Raw genomic sequence first — 17,568 nt, forward strand, 5'->3', positions numbered from 1 at the left:
GAGCCCCCCAAGGAAGATGCTCCCGGGGAACCCCCTGACGCCCTAAGCCTGACCCTACCCCCACACCAATCACAACAGTGAAGGCGAGACCAAAATATGACCCCCCACCCCCACTAGGTGATGGAGCTGATCACAGGAGCCCAGAGCGATTGATCTGATGTGGTGGCAGAGGCTGTATCAAGACTGATGTAATCTAATAGATAATTTCTATATTGGTTAGAATTAAGATTGTTTTTATTTTTCCAGTTCATGAGGACTGTTTTCTTGGCTATGCATAGGGCAGTGAAAACCATATGGGCTATATTCTTTTCTGAAGTGACATTATCTAAGCTGCCCAACAAACACACCAAGGGGGAAGTTGGAATGTTACATTTCAGACACTTTGATAAGTCTTCACATATCTCACGCCAAAACTTCTGAACTGGTGGACAGAACCAAAGAGCGTGGATATAATTGTCCGGTGAATTGGTTTGGCAGTGTGAGCAGTTGTTGGTAGATGCAAAGCCCATCTTGAACATCCGATGACCTGTATAGTGCACTCTATGTAGTATTTTGTATTGAATTAATTGAAGACTGGGATTTCTGATTAGATGAAAGGTTTTTAAGCAAATCTGAGACCAGAAGTTTTGGTCTAAGTTAACTGATAAATCCGCTTCCCATTTTGCAATAGGAAGTGATATTGATTCATCTGTTTTAGAAAGCATTCTGTATATTTTGGATAGTAATTTGGGGGTTTTAAGAGTAAGAAATTGAACCACACTTGGTGGTGTTTGTAGTTCAACTTGACCCAGTTTAAATTTCTTTTTTATTATGGATTTAATTTGTTGATATTCTAAAAATCTTTTCTTGTTGATCCCGTATTGTGTAACTAGTCTGTCAAATGAAATAAATTCTGTTCCTTCTAGTATATGTTCTACATATTTGATTCCTTTACCATTCCAATCTGAAAAGTTTATCATATTATTGTTTTGTAATATGTCAGGGTTGTTCCAGATAGGTGTACGTTTGCATGGGATTAATGAAGACTCTGTCAATTTCAGAAACTCCCACCATGCTGTCAGAGAAGAGCTGATGTTGATGCTTTTGAAGCATTCATGTCGTTGGATGTTTGAGCTGATAAATGGTAGATCTGAAATCTCTAGATTATTGCAAAGTGCTTGTTCTGCATCTAGCCAAGGTTCATCTAAGAGGGTATGTTTTAGCCATCCTGAGATAAACTGAAGCCTGTTGGCTAAGAAGTAGTGCTGAAAGTTAGGTAGTTCTAATCCTCCTTTATCCTTGGTCTTTTGTAGTGTTTTTAAGCTTATACGTGGGGGCTTATTTTTCCAAAGGAATTTGGACATATATGAATCTAGAGATCTGAACCAATCTTGTGGCGGTTTAGTTGGGATCATTGAGAATAAATAATTTATTTTTGGTAATACCATCATTTTTATAGCAGCAACCCTTCCCATGAGTGATATGGGTAGACATTTCCATCTAGCCAGATCACCTTCTACTTTCTTTAAAAGTGGGGTATGGTTTAATTTAGTTAGATCTGCAAGCTTGGGAGAAATATTAATACCTAAATATTTTATATTTCCCGATTGCAGTGGAGTAGAAGAGGAATTATGGAAGCAGCAATTAATAGGAAGGACTGTAGATTTTGACCAGTTAATTGAGTAATCTGATATTCTTGCAAAAGAGTTTATCAGTTCAATCACACCAGAGATATTGGTTTGTGAATTTTGGAGAAAGAGTAACACATCATCAGCATAAAGGCTGATTTTATGTTCCACGTTCTTGCATTTTATGCCCTTAATTGCTGAATTCTGTCTAATTGCTGCTGCTAGTGGTTCGATAAAAATTGCAAACAGTGAAGGGGAGAGTGGGCATCCCTGCCTGGTGCCCCTCAGGAGACATAAGCTGGAGCATGTCTGGTCATTTGTTCTGACACAAGCTGTTGGGGAATTATATAATATTTTTAACCAGTTGATGAAAGAAGATCCAAAACCAAATTTGTGTAAAGTCGCAAATAGAAATTTCCAGTTAACTCTGTCAAACGCTTTTTCTGCATCTAAGGAAAATATTGTAGTTTCAAGGTTTTTACTGTATGAGTAATCTATCAAATTAAGTAATCTACGTGTATTTGTTGATGAGTGCCTACCTTTTATGAAACCAGTTTGGTCAGGATGAATTAAGAGGGGGGTTATTTTCTCTAGTCTCTTCGAGAGAGCTTTGCAGATTATTTTGAGGTCTACATTAATAAGGGATATTGGACGATAGCTTGAGGGATATACAGGGTCTTTGCCTGGTTTTAGCAGGAGATTAATGTTTGCAGAATTCATATTTGATGGAAGTCTGCCCTTTTCTTTGATTTCTAACAACGTTCTGTAAAAAACTGGTGCTAGAATCGTCCAGAATTCTTTGTAGAATTCTGCAGGAAAGCCGTCTGGACCTGGAGCCTTATTATTGGACATACTTATCAGGGCTTCCTGGAGTTCACCTGATGTCAGTGGCGAATCCAGTGCCATTGCTTGAGAGTCTAATAATTTTGGGAGAGTTATGTTGTCTAAAAATTGATCAATTTCCTTTTTAGATGGGTTTATTTGTGGTGAATACAACGTTTTATAGAAATCCCTGAAAATGTTGTTTATTTGTTTCGATTCATATATTGTGTTCCCAGATGAATCTTGAACAGCACATATAGTTGTTTTTTCTTTATTTATTTTTAGCTGGTTTGCTAGAAATTGACCGGATTTATTACTATGTTCATAATTTTGTAAGCGTAGTCTTTGTACTAAGAATTTTGTTTTTTTATCAATTATCTCATTTAATTCTAGTTTTGTTTTGCGTATTTTGTTCAATGTTTCCTGATCTTGGTGGGACGCGTAGGCTTCTTCTAGTGATTTGATGGTTTTTTCTAATTCCTGAATATTTTTGTTTTCTTTTTTCTTTTTATGTGATGAGAAAGAAATTATTTTACCTCTCATCACAGCTTTCCCTGCTTCCCATAAAACAGAAGCTGATGTTCCGGGAGTGTCATTAAAGTCTAAATATGAAGTCCACTCTTTTTTTAAATATTTAATAAAGTCTTCATCTTTAAGCAGTGATGTATTAAATCTCCAGTTTTTACTTGGCATAGTATTATTCTTGTGCATTAGTGTTAAAGATACAGGAGCATGATCGCTGACAGCTATAGGGTGAATCTCAGTGTCTGAAACGTCACTCAGCAGTGAGCTGCTGACCAAAAAATAATCCAGACGAGAGTAGGAGTGATAAACATGTGAAAAAAAAGTATATTCCTTACTGGTGGGGTGAAGGGAGCGCCATGCATCGCAAAGACCAAAGTCGCTCATATACTGTTTGATTATATTTGTGGACTGCCAATTACGCCGAGTTCCTGCTGTATTGAGCCTATCCATTTCTTCATTCAGTCCAAGGTTGAGGTCACCTCCAAGCACAAGTGTGCCATCTAAGTGTTCAGAGAGTGCACTGAAAAAACCGTGAAAGAATGAGGGATCATCAACATTTGGACCATATACACTTACAATACATAGCTTTTTATCAAGTATAGATAGTTTAATGATTAAGAATCTGCCCTCTGGATCTATAACTGTATCGAGTACTGTGAAATTAATTTTTTTATGGATTAAAATTGCTACTCCCCTTTGTCTAGAATTATAACAAGCTGAGAACACATTAGGAAACTCAGGTGTTTTAAGTTCATTCGAACCTCTAAGAGGTCTGTGGGTCTCTTGTAAAAGGACAACATCTGCCTGTAGTTTTTTGAGTTGGTTAAATATTTTTAACCTCTTTTCTCTGGAGCCAGCTCCATTTACATTCCATGTAACGAATCTTAGTGCACCCATAGATGTCTGTACATAACTAGGGGTGTACTCTGTGTGTGTCGCTTAGACAGGTGGAGAGAATATATCACTTGTTCATAAATAAGGAGAGGGAGAGAGAGAAAAAATGTGTGGCGAGATGCTCCCTGAGTCTGACTATGTGTTTGCATATTTACTAATATGAGTATGCTTGGCTTAAGTGTGTGTATCCTGTAGGTCTGTGTGCACTGTCTGACTGATGTAAATGTGCTGCCGTTGAGCGCATGACTGTGCGTGATCGTGCGGTGAGTAAGTGTCGAAATAAATGATGTTGTTTGTGGATGAGTGTGGAAGCAGGTGATCGAAGCAGTGAAAGAAATAAAGAAAGAAACCAAGGACGAGGGTGAGCAGCATAAAAACAAGAGGGGGAAAAGAGAGAAAAAAAAAAAAAAAAAAACGAGAAGAGTAAAAAGAAAACGTAAACATTCCAATTAAATCACTGACGGAGAGTGACGGTGTTAATACTGCTATGAAATCACACTTAAGATGCGATTTGATACCGGTAAGTTAAACAGATGTTAATGCAAGTTAGTGTGAGTGGGGAAAGGGTGTAGCGGATTCTTATCTGGTCTGAAGTTAATACAGCCACGGAGTGATGTTGGGGTCGCGGTGGAGCTGTCCGTCCACGTACAGCCGGTCCACAGCGATGACAGCGCGGGAGCCTTTCTGGATGAAGCCGCGTCGAATTGGGAAGAGGACCCTGCGTCGTTCCAAGATCTCTTTGGGGAACTGATCGTTCACGCTGAAGTCCGTTCCTTTTAATTCCCTGCCGCGGCTTTTCACATGTTGCTTTTGTTTGAAGTGGCCGAATTTGGCCACGATAGGACGTGGTCTCCCGGCCGTAGCCCGAATGGGGCCGAGGCGATGCACCCTATCGAAGACGATGTTCTTCACCGTGTCCTCCGGCAGCTTCAGGTGGGTTTTGATGAAGCTTTTTACCGTGGTCTCCGCGTCCTCTCCAGCGGCTTCTGGAATACCAGAAAATACTAGATTATCACGCATGCTACGAGCTTGTAGATCAATAACCGTTTCTTTTATTTTTTTATTTTCTCTATTGAGCTGGGTAACATTTTCTGTGAGAGATTTCACCGACTCCCTTAGCGTGGCATTTTCAGCAGCGAGCGTTTCCACTTGCTGCTGGCTGAACTCCAGGGATTCTCGCAAGCATTTAAATTCCCGGTGAAGAATCTCCACCAGGGACAGCCTTGCGTCGAAACTGGACAATCGCTTGTCGATTGACTCCAGTATGTCGGCAATATCTTTGCCGGCTGGCAATGTTGTGCCGGGGGAATCTGCCGGGCGTTGTCTTTTCGACGACGGCGTCTCAGATTTGGCCGGGGAAGCTGTACTCTGGGCCTTCTTCATCACGAGATCCTGAAAGCACTGATCAATATAATCTTGGAGAGCCTCTAAACTCTCCCCGTTGTTCTCCAGGGTGTTGGAGATTATTTAGACAAATATTGTTAGTTATGAGACAATTGATAAGTGTATTTGGTAATACTGAAGCTTAAAGAAATTTGTTCAAATCTAAACTACCATTTGCTTAAATTTTCCGCCAAAATCTCCGGCGTCTGACGTCAGTTACAACATGAGTCGCTTACCTTCTCTCTCGTTGTTGTACTCATGATACAGCTCTGTCCTCCAGTTGATTTCCAAACCTGTTATTTGCCAGTTTCATATGTACTACTGCAGCTGTGGTTCTCTTTTTGCACCTTCCCCTTTAACGTAAAGTCTTAGACCACAGTGTCAAACAAATGGTTTGCACCAAAGGGTCCAGTCTGGCATATTTTATGAACTTCCAGCTGTTCTCTGCACCAGCAAAATAGTTTTCAGATAGTTCGGAAGTGGTCATACCATTATGGTGGCTCCAACAGGCCTCGGGCACGTCCTCTGTAAGGACTACACATCTCTTTGATTTTTCAACAGTTACAGGTTCTTCTCAGTGACGAGTGGATGTGGAAAAACTCTAGAAATGTGTGAAAGTGGAAGCATCATGAAATCTTAACCTTTTAATGGAAAGAAGGACAAATAACGTTTGAAAAAGAATAAAAAGGACTTTAGTACAGGTTTCTACGTAATGGTTTTACTGGTCGAGCCAGTCGATACCATGTTGGACTTTATGACTCATAAACTAAACAGTCATAAAATTCACCGCCCCCATGTTTGACCCAGCAGCTGCTGCAAATTGATAAAACATGAATAATTAATATAACCGGCTAATTTTTCAGGTGAAGTTTGTCTGCAGCTCGCGTGAGACACTGACAGCTGTGACCTGCTGCTTCCTCCACATCACGTGATTGGCTCATTCAGATTTTTGTTCTCTGCGTCTCTGTGGGTGGCCGTTGAACATGTGCCTTTCATTCTCAATAAGACACAAGTTGAATGTAAAAGCTATAGAAGACCTATTGACGGGGTCAAAAGGGGAATTCTCCAGAGGAAAACTGCCCGTGTTACTCAAACGTGATTAAAAACCAGCTCTTTGGTGTTCAGGCTTTTTAAAAATAGGGTGTGTGCAAAACTTATTTTCTGTTCTGTTGTTCGAGCTGAACAAATTGACCAAATATTTACGTCAGTGGTCAGTCTCGCTGGTGTCGAGCGATAATGTCCACCTTTTGAGAGTTTGGAGGTAAGGCAGTGGGATAAATACGACAGAACAGTGTTTTGGTCTGTTTTCACTTGCTGATTAGTTTGACTCCCACCGAGGGCACGGTTATGTTTAGGCACTACAATCTGCTTGGTTAGGTTGAGAAAATGATGATGGTTTGGGTTAGAAATCCATCCGTCTGCTCCTGAAATGTGCTGCGTCACAGGACTGATACACTCTGTTTATCTGAGAGACTCCAGAGCTTTTAACGAAACAGCTAATAAATGTCTTCAAAGTCTCCTCGTCCATCTTAGAGAAGCAGGGACTGACTGACCCAATCACTGACACGCAGGCTGGTTTGTCTCCACGTGTGAGGCTGTGGATAGTTTATTTGGTTGTTGTTTTGGTTTTTTTTTTACTGATTAAGTGTAGACAGTCGAGTGTTCGGTGTGGCTGGTCTTGGCTTTTTGTTCCAGCTTGTCTCTGGGAGGTGAACCATCATCTTCAGGGTTTTTATAAAAGCTGCAGATTCCTCTGATTATCTGTGGCATGGACATTTTATAAACCTGCCTCAAAATTGTTTTTTCCAGAGGCAGAAAGTGTGTCTGGCTCCATCCTTAAAGTATTTTCTTTCGATCATACTGCAGCTTCTGCAGTATACAGTATGGCTAAGCATTAGCATGAAATGGGATTCAACTGTCCTCAGAATGTGTGCGCATACAAAACATGTACAAGGGATCTCTAATCCAGGTAGGAAATGTTTGTGCTGTTAGATTTCTCCTCGCTTTCCCAGGTTTCTGTGTCTTCTGTACTAATATCTGCTCTCTGTGACCAAACATGAAGACACGACTAGAAACAAACTGTCGTAAACTGGATGTTCAGAGCAGTCTGAAGGCCGAGCTTGTGGCTTTCTCTGTGTTATCTACCCTTTCCTGCTGGAGGTTTCTTCCTTTTAAAAGGGAGTTTTTCCTTCCCACTGTCACCAAGTGCTTGCTAATAGGGGATTGTGTGATTGTTAGGATCTTTATTACAATTATCAATATCTATAACTAAAACTGAATTGAAGTGAATTACTTGTGCTTCTAGAAAATCTGAAGACAAAACAAAATCCTGAATATGTTTCATGTGGGTATGAACGCCACAGCAGGTCGTCTTCAATGGGGAATCTGTTGAAACAATCTAACATAAAGTCGGGAAACACAATATTCTGAAGTACAGGTGCTTGTGTGAAGTGGAGCACACATGCTGAGTCGTGTTGCACTGAGCGAACATGCAGACGGAGATTTGAGAGAAATGTTGTGCTGCGTTCGATTTTAGTTGTAAGCACTCAAACTGAACTCGCACATCATTTCCATAAACAAGCTGTCCACTCCGTTAATCCTCGCACGGGCTAATCTACCAGAAACCCGATAAGGCTACATTATCTGTCCAACTGTCCAATGCCATTCATCATCCTGAAGTCTGTTCTTCACCACAGCTTCCATATTTTTCTGGTCTGTTCATATTTAACATATTTCAGCTCTTGTGTTTTAATTTCTTCCTCTGATAAATGTGCTAACTCATGCTCATCACTTTTGTCTTAATCACTTTCTCTTTTGCTTTGCTTTCTCCGTCCATCACACTGCCTTACCTCCCTCACTGGTGTGGTTTTATTCTGGCGTAGCCATGTGTGTCTGATGGATCACCCGCCTTTACCGCGTACACACAGGGACACACACTGCGCACTGTTTAAGTGGTTATCGTGTGTGTGTTAGAGACAGAGTAAGGCAATAGATCACACAGGACTGCAGGATGACATCTGTTCACTGGTCTGTGGATTGTTTTTTTTTTTTTTTTATTAAAACTGCTTCTAATAACAGCTCAAAGCTTGTAGAACTGACCACTGTTACTTTCGTTTCCTTGGAAGAATTATTATTTTATTGCAAATGTTGTTATATTATGTCTCCCTGTTATGTGCATCGTTAAAGCACACAGTCCAATAAAGAAGCACAGACTGCTAATGCGTAGTTAGGTTTGATCAAACAAAGAAAATTTGCAGTAAACCGAGTGAAACTAAATCTCCCACACATGCAAACAGTATATGCACATGATGGACCAGCTGGTCATAATGTTTTGCCTCATCAATATTTAATATATCAGTAAATAAGGCAAGTTTTGCTCTTAGTGTATGTTTGTCTTAATGCTATGCTGTCCTTTTGTGGTGTAGTACAGACTGAAACTAACTGTGGGGTTATTTCGAACTCAGGATCATGCTTTATACTGAGGATCTAGATCAGGGGTTGGGGAGCTCCAGGCCTCAAAGGCCGGTGTCCTGCAGGTTTTAGATGTGTCCTTCATCCAACACAGTTGATTTAAATGGCTAAATGACCTCAACATGTCTCGAAGTTCTCCAGAGGCCTGGTAATGAAATAATGCTTTGGATTCCGGTGTGTTGACCCAGGGTGATATCTAAAACCTGCAGGACACCAATCCTTAAGGCCTGGAGTTCCCCACCCCTGATCTAGATGTTGGATATATTCACCATGCTTGTGGCTCAGATCTGGGCTTACTTGTCCAAAGGAAAAAAGAAAAGGTAGCTCAGTAGCAAACAGTTCAACTCCTCCATTATGCATTTGTTTATTGATTATAGGAAAACACAATCTTGTCCAAAGCTTTTGGAAAATTGCAGTTTAAAGTCATGGAAACCAAAATTCCAGATCCATATACTTAAATAAGGAAATGTTAAATATATTAGCATAAAAAAATAAAAAACAAAGTGTTCTTTCTTTTTAATTTAGAGTTGGATAACAAGACAAATGAGCTTCAGGTTGTGTTTTTTAAGTTTCTTAGTTACCAAAGCTGAAAGTAAAAAGTCTGTTAGCGTTATTATTACCCTTCAGATCAGAAATGTACACATTTCTGTTGTTCTCACTGTATTTACTCTTTGTCATCATAAAGGGGATGTCTTTGGTGGGGTGGACATTTGAGGACTTTGCTGCTTTGATATGTCACAGACAAAACAGTGAATGGATTTACTGAACAACTCTTTGTACATTCATAAGAGTGAGTACCTTGAAGCACTGCTATTCAAAGATTAAATGTGTATATTCTGCTACATAAATGCTGCATGACTTTTGCCTGAGAGTGCCATTTTGCCACCAGCTTATTAGTCTTTTAATTACTCATTTCATTCATGTTTTTCTTATGTTAAATAAAAAATATTTGAGGAGACATGAAACGTTCTTCAGACTTTAAACTATTTCTTCCTGTGGCCTTTTTCTTCTCTTACCTCTCCTCATCACACATCTTTTATTATTCTTGCTTTCTTTGTACATTTTCCTTCTTTGTGCTTTGCTGCAGTCTTGGCAGCCTTTGCCTTCTTTGCCTTACGACCGGCTGTTAAAGTTGATTAAAGAAGGGCATTCCTCATCTCAGTGGCTGAGTCACTGCACGGCCACTTTGCTTACTCATTCCCTGAAAGGCCATCCAAGCTTGTTAAGTCTGATTCAGATATTCGATGGAGCAGGAGGAAAGCCCGATGGATAAAAGGATGCTGATAGTGTGGTTACTGCGTGTCAGCAATCACAGTCAAACACAAAAACAGAGTCTCAGTCAGGTTTCAGATCTCATCACGGTACAGAAAAAACAGCTTTAGTGAAGGTTACAAATGATCTTACAGCCTCTGACAGTGGACTAGAGCATGCTGTAGGTATTACAGGTACTGTGCTACAGTAGTTTGTATCATATCTATCTAATAGACCCCAATTTGTTCATGTAAATGGAGAGTCCTCTTCACATGCTGAGGTTAATTATGGGGTTCCACAGGGTTCAGTGCTAGGACCAATTCTGTTTACATTATACATGCTTCCCTTAGGCAGTATCATCAGAAGGCATAGCGTACATGACACCCAACCTTATCTATACATGAAGCCAGATAACACAAACCAATTAGTTAAACTGCAGGAATGTCTTAAAGACATAAAGACCTGGATGACCTCTAATTTTCTGCTTCCAAATCCAGATAAATTTGAGCTTATTGTACTCAGCTCTAGAAATCTGGATGAATGGATGGATGCCGTTACCTTGGCCTCCAGTAACACTGTGAGGAATCTTGGAGTCATTTTTGACCAGGATATATCCTTCAATGCAATTTGCAGGTATTCAAGTTCAAGAGTCCATCTATGTTTTGTTATTAAACCTGACCTCTTAAATCCAAATGCTGAACACCTCTTCAAGCCACTTTTTAACCAATCAGGAAAAAACCTCAGCTTAGTGTTATTGGCGTTGGGTTGTCAGATGAGTCAGAGATGGCAGGTGAGTGTAAAAATCAGCAGTAGCTCAAACACGCTAAATTGATTAAGTTAAACAATAATATAATATTAACATGTGTTAACATTTCTTTTGACCATACTCAGATCATTGCTAATGGTGTGTATGGATTTTTATAACTCCAGGAAGCAAACACGGCAGGTGAAAATAACCAGTTAGGGTGTTTAGTTCGCCCTCCATCTCTGTGATGGATTATAACAAATCAAAGGATATGCAAGTTAAACCTGCAGCACATTTACAGAGCAGGATTTCTTCAATCAGTTCTGTTTTTACAACCTCAACAGCACCCAGCAGACTTCATCCCCCGTCTTCTTCACTGTTCAATCCAACACAAAGCTGCTTCTAACACGTGCAACAGCACAAATCTTTAAGATTCACGAAAGTGAAGCAGAACTAGGGTTGTACTTTGAAAGCTGAAATCATGAGCCACTCTGCAGCTGGGACAGATGACAGTGAGGCAGTGTGTCATTCAGCTGATAGCCTCATCCATGCTGAGGCATGTCATTCAGATGATAGCCATGTCCCGGCTGATTATAGAGTAAAGAGAGGGAGGTGGAGCTGCAGCTGTATTTTCTCCTTCACTGGATCGTCTGAAAGCTCTGTCTGTGGAAAAAGACTTCAGCCGAATATATTCAGTCAGGATTTTTACCTCTTGAGTTTGTTTCAAACAAAATGTTGAATTTTATTTCTTATTGATAAACTCACACTGAATATTTGTATGACATTGTGCAAATTAGGGATGGGTATCATTTAGGTTTTATCCGATACCAGTACCAAACCGGTACTTTTGAAATGGTGCCGGTGCTTAAACGGTGCTCAAACTGGTGCTTAAAGAATGGAGAACACAAAATTGGTCCAAAAAACTATCATGTTCAGCTATTTTTTTGTAAAAAGATTAGATGTCTCGTTGATGACGCTGTCTGAAAGACGAGAACAAGAAAAAGTTACATGAAAGTACAGGAAACATTTGGGTATGAAGAGTTTAACATGACTGACACTGACAAACTGTCCTGTTCTGATTCGAGTCAGTCTGAGTAAATATTCTGGTATCTGGATGGTTGAACTAAAAACTACCTCGACTCCATCTGAGCCGGCCGACTCCAACTTCTTAAAGCGCTGTGGTCACTTTTAACCCAATGAATGAATAAGCTGACAGTCCCAGAAAAATCTAAAACACAAAAATATGATTTAAAATTTTTATGATTTAGCTCTCAGCTGATGTCGTGACTGATTTATGTGTTTGTGCTGTGAAAGTAAACCTAAATCAAATGTTATTTCTTAACAGACACTCTTTCCTCTTCATTCATACTGACGAGCTTCTGGGAAACACTCAGTGTCTGTGGTTTGATGTAAAACCACCGCAGCTGAGATGAAACCTGGATGACGAAGAGAAAATACTGCAAATATAAAAGCATGTTTTTATTAATACACTCTCAGTCCTGCTCAACCTGCTGGTGAATCAGTGGAGACTGATGAAAGCAAGAGGATGAAGTGCAATAAATGTATTTATGTCGATGGACTTAAACTAGCCTTCACAAACCTGAGAGGATGTTGTTTGGTGGCAAAACGCAGGAAAGAAAAGAGAGTTTGTTGTGCAGACCTGGAGTCGGCGCGCTCTCTAAATGCCTTTGTGCCCGACCTGATAATGGAAGCTAATTCAGGTGGAACATTTTGATGTGTTTGTGAGAGGAGACAGAGACCACACTTAACCCGAACTCCTCTCTTGTCTCAGAGCTGCAGGTAATTTCAGCTGGAAGCTTGAGCGTGATTTAACTTTACCACAGAGAACCAGCTGTTACCCGCCCAGTCACATCTTCTTTTTTTTGCTGCAGAAAAGAACATTCAGTTTATTCCAGATTTTCTCTGGATACACGCTTTACTTTACATCAAACTTCACAAGCTCTATCTTCTGATTTCTAAAAGTATATAAATTGTGAGAGTTTTGGTTCAGACATCATGTTTCTGTCAGTGATGCCGATGCTTGCTTTATAGTCCTTGATTAAATCTGTGTTTAACCTCGTGTGGTGGAAATGAGCCTCATTTTTCCATCTTTCAGGGACTCCAGTTTTCATTAATATGAATATAAAAATCCAGAAATTTCTATATAATGTGGTTTCCCCATCATTACGGAGTGAAAGCATCAGATTCTTCTCTCACTGTCAGTCATTCCTTACTTGAACTGTCGAGGATTGTCAGTAAATGCCGACTCAGACTTGCAGAGCCTCAGGAATCATCTTGTTTGTTCAAGCACCAAAAAACATGATTTTACTGTGATTTTTAAGCAGTAAATCCTAAACCCATTAGAAGCTGGAAACAGAATATTTGGCTTTGTGCTTAGTGTTTAGTGGTTTTTTTTATGAGTGTCATTAAATAGAAATATTCCAGATGTCTCTTGCACCCTATTCTGTAAATCGTCAGCCTGACATGTTTAGTACGTCTGCAGACTGCAGGATGTTTTTTGTTCTATTGATTCGGTTCATTTGATGCTGCAGGTTCAAATCCCGATGTGAGTGTGAGGTGCTCTTAAATAGCATGTGTGTGGTTGTGTGTATGCAGGTGGTGGACTGTTCCTGGGACGAGACGGTGAAGGTGTACACACCTGCGTGCCTGTCGGTGGGAGCGCACAGTGCAGCTCCTTAAAATGCCCACAGACCTCTGAGGACGATTTCACCTCGGCGCTGGTATTCGAGCACTTCTCCCCGATGAAGCCAGTACCTCGTCCTGAACCATAATGACTGCCTTGCCGACGCACACCCGACTCTTCACTTCTTCCACAACGTTGTTCAAGATCCGAGCCTCAAACTTTAAACTGCGAATGGTTAAGACACACGCCACTGAGACGTCATTGCTCTGACACTTTGGTACCAAATCGGAGCCAAAATTCTGAAAACATAAGTTTCACAGGTGGCTACTGGACCCTTGTTGCCATAGGAACTGGAAAACACCAGCCACCATGTTTGGGCAGATGAGCTGGACATTACTCAGTCCCACAACTGTGATCGACTCTGTCAGAATAAAGCATGTGTTGGCTGAAAAAGCAGATATTTTACTGTGATGACTTTTGTTCTTGGTTTTGTGATTCTGGGCATTTCACATTATCAAACAGTGGCACCCCCGTATTCAATGCTGCCTAGCACAGTGGCATAGTGGTGCAGGGGTTGGGTTTGTTGCCTCACAGTGGCAAGGTTTCTAGTTCAAACATTTTTGTGTGTGTACTCTGGCTTCCTCCTACTGTCCAGAGACAAGCATGTTGAGTTATTCTAACTGACCATGGAAGTGTGGTAGATACATGCACACACACACACACATCTGGTTTGCATTCCTCATGGGGACATCCCATTGACATAATGCTTTCCCTAGCCCTTAACCTTGACACTAAAACCACATTTAGAGTGTGAAAAATGCCTTCAACTGGATGAGGACCTGGATTTTGGTCCCCACCAAGATAGCAAGAACCCGTACAAACAGCTATACTGTTTGCTCTCAGACCTGGAAACTTTGGAAAAACTCAGGAGTTTAGGAGTGAAGCTAACACCTCACACTGGACTGAAACAGGTCTGCCCATCATCAGTGTGTTTAGTGTTTTTATTTTTGAATATTAATTGCTGCAAGTTAATCTGTCATTTGTTTCTCAATCAGGGATATTTTTGTGTCTGAGTTGAACTTTGACCTTTGTACTCTCTAATCAGTTTATTTAAGTTAAAACTGCAAATGTCTTTTATGTTTCACACGTCACTGAAAGGTTTACGGTGAGTTTATTTCACAGTCAGTGGAGACGCCGTGATATTATTTTTCAGCCGGCACCAGCTTCAGTGTTTGGCGATGTGCCTTGAATAAAGCTAATTTTAATAGTGTGGATCATTTTTGTGAAAAACGCACATCTGTATCACTGGAACATTTTCATACGGGGAAAATGAAAAGTTAAAGTCTATCCCTCACTTTGGAAGAAAACGGGGATGATCACACTGATACTGATTCATGTTTGTTTACATGAAGACGAATTCATGTCCAGGAAGATGAATTATTTTACATCATCATTTTACATGCTGTGAGACTCTCTTCAGTGTCTTCTGGATAAATCTCAAATATCCTTTGAGTCCTTTCAATTTTTGCAGGTTTCACTGACATAAAATGTTGATTATATATATAAATTGTAATATTTTTAATATTGATATTTTCCGTCAGTGTTGAAAAGAACCTGCTCAGTTTAAGTTCAAAATGAAATGAGACATTGTGTACGAGCCCACAGACGGGTGAAACTGTCGCTGGCTTCAGGCGACGTGGTTTCTCATTCCTTCACTGTGATTGTGTGCTACACATTCATTTGGAAATCCATATTAAAAATGGATTCACGCCTGTTAAGTTCTGTGTTTGAAGTTAAATTACTCGGCCTAATCTATATTACCTATAGTTTCTAGAACAATACATGCATGTATTTGCAGTTTCCCCTCTTCCCTCTCTCAGCGAGTTCCGGTCTAAATCCTCGTTTGAAAGCGCCTCCGTCTTCTCCTTTCTCCGCGTGTTAATTGAAGCTAATGGTCTGAGCTCGATAAGGGCGGATCTCCCTCCTCTGTGGCCTGCAAACTGATTTTCTGATGAAATATTTCAATTAAAATATTGTCCAAGTCATTTCCACGCCTGTTACGACTGATGGTGGAGTCTCTGTTTTTCGATAAGGAGGAGGTGGAGGAGGCTTAAAGGAATGAAAAATAGAGATGTCTGTTTCTCCAGGATCATGGCAGACGTCCAAATATACATAGAGGGTTTTTGTTGTTGTTTGTTTTTAGCTCTATCGAGGGGAAATCTTAATACTGCAGTAGATAAATCTTTCCATTAAGAAATGATTCTCTGTGTCTGATGTGGAAGAACACGAGTTCAGCCTCATCCAGGATCTTCGGGATGAGCTGGGCGCCAGAACACAGGGATGGAAATCCCCGCAGCAGCATCACTTTCTCAGTTCAAGGCTGGAAGCAAGGATGTCACAGAGTCCCCGCCCTGTTTTATACCGATGTCCAGGTTTTATCGTCTGTGCATGCTGGGCAAGGGTTAAATTTGATGATCTGAATCCTCTCACACTCACATTCATCCATGAAGGGCTCAAATGCAAGAGGACACACACAAGGGTGATTAATGCTCTGTGACTGAGAAATTATCCACCAGTTTAATGCTGATATCAGTTATGTAGATGGAATATTTTACAGTAAGTCGCACACCTGCAAACATCGGGCATGTGCTTCCAACAGCCGCTGCATTTATTCAGGTGACGTACCCTCCAAAATCCTCCACTCATTCAGCTTCCTGCAGATGCCACAGATGTGAGGTCAGGGGTGCCTTTCTCCAAAGAAGGGCTGAAGATGCGTTACACGAGTATAAATGCAGGTGTATCTTCATATTCTGGCTTGTCATTGTCCCACGATTGATCAGGTGCCCAGTGCCATGTGCCAGGGTCTGCTGAGGTGAACCAAGAATGTGTCATTTCATTTCTCTACACACCTGGATAACAGGGAACCTGAAACCTGCTCCACAGATCCGGGCTGATTCCATGAAACACGGAGTTAATAAAACTCGTTTAGTGCAAATAAATGAGCAGCTCATCTCCGAGGTCTTTAATCGAGTAAACCCTTGATGTCAGCGTCTTTAGTGTGAGGATTTTTTCTGGGGGTTTTTTCAGCTTCACTTTCATATTTTTCTAGCATCTTTGTTTTTTTATTTCTCATATTTTACAGATTAATTAATATATTTCAAAAGATAATACTTCCAGCCCACACTCAGACTCCGAGGCCCTGCACTGAACATGCTGAGCTGCTTCCTGTTAATATCTGTAAAATCTGTTGATTATTTCATCCTATATCCACGCTGTGCGGTTTTCAGCTTCAGCAGCGTATAAATCTATGATCTGTCACGGCAATAAATCTGATTAAGACTGAACTGCAGAAGAGGTAAACACGGCTACAGTCATCTGTACTCCTGCTGAGTCTTTACAGACGTACTCGTCGGCAGTGGCGGCTGTGATCCGCAGCAGACGGAGTTTAGGAGATTATTACACCTCCAAATAAACGTTTTGCTATCTGAATCAGAACAGTTCAAGTTTTAAGGTGGAAGAAATGACTGCTCAGATATGCCAGATACAGAGTGTACAGGTCTAGTCTTTATCAATCTACCTGGTAATGTTTCGTTGTTTCCTGCATGTATGTAAAGGCTCCCTGCTTCAGACTGGAGACCCACGCTGAATCCCACACCTGAGACAGGTTGTGGCCCCGTCATGACTCTGAGCAAAGGAACAAAGTGGATGGATGCTCATGTCAGCTTTAGCTCTACAACTGTAGAGTTTATCTGGAATCTGTAGCTCAATAATAAGGTCTTTTTCCACCTTTCCCATCAAATTATAGTAATTGGCCGTCACTAAAATCGTAATTCCTCTGTAATTTAATGAATTTCTATTATTATATTTTGAAATTAAAATGTAATTATACTTATGTAGGGGAGACCGGGGATAGTTGTAACGTGGGTCAGTTGTAACACTTCCAATTTCTCCAATCAGGGCTAAGTTTCAAATGATGTTACTCATCCTGTGCATGCCCAATTCAGTTCTGCTATCACATGTGAAAAATCAGCACATTCTGTCAAACACAGACAATTTAACACGAAAAAAAGTAATTTGTATGCCAAAAAGTAAGTTTTTCTACTTTATTTTAATTTCTAATAGCATTAAATGCTTTGCAGTTAAACTCATCAAACTTAAATTATGTTATTTGCATGTCTATGGGGATATATTCTGTGTAGGTCTTTAGTGCTAATGTTTTAGCCGTT

General features: G+C 40.4%; 1 protein-coding gene across 2 annotated transcripts in view; it reads left to right on the forward strand.

The window, feature by feature from the left end:
* The window catches only part of pex7 (peroxisomal biogenesis factor 7), a 60,673-nt gene extending 46,541 nt beyond the window's left edge, over positions 1-14,132 (forward strand). For both annotated transcript variants that reach the window (XM_006793464.3, XM_006793463.3), the window contains exon 11: positions 13,315-14,132. In XM_006793464.3, coding sequence (XP_006793527.1) covers positions 13,315-13,398 — 84 coding nt within the window. In that variant the 3' untranslated portion in view covers positions 13,399-14,132. The remainder of the gene's footprint in view (positions 1-13,314) is intronic.
* Positions 14,133-17,568: the final 3,436 nt, after the last annotated feature.

The sequence above is a fragment of the Neolamprologus brichardi genome, chromosome 15 (genome assembly GCF_056152115.1).
Source record: "Neolamprologus brichardi isolate AB-2024 chromosome 15, ASM5615211v1, whole genome shotgun sequence".
NCBI classification, from domain to species: Eukaryota; Metazoa; Chordata; class Actinopteri; order Cichliformes; family Cichlidae; genus Neolamprologus; species Neolamprologus brichardi.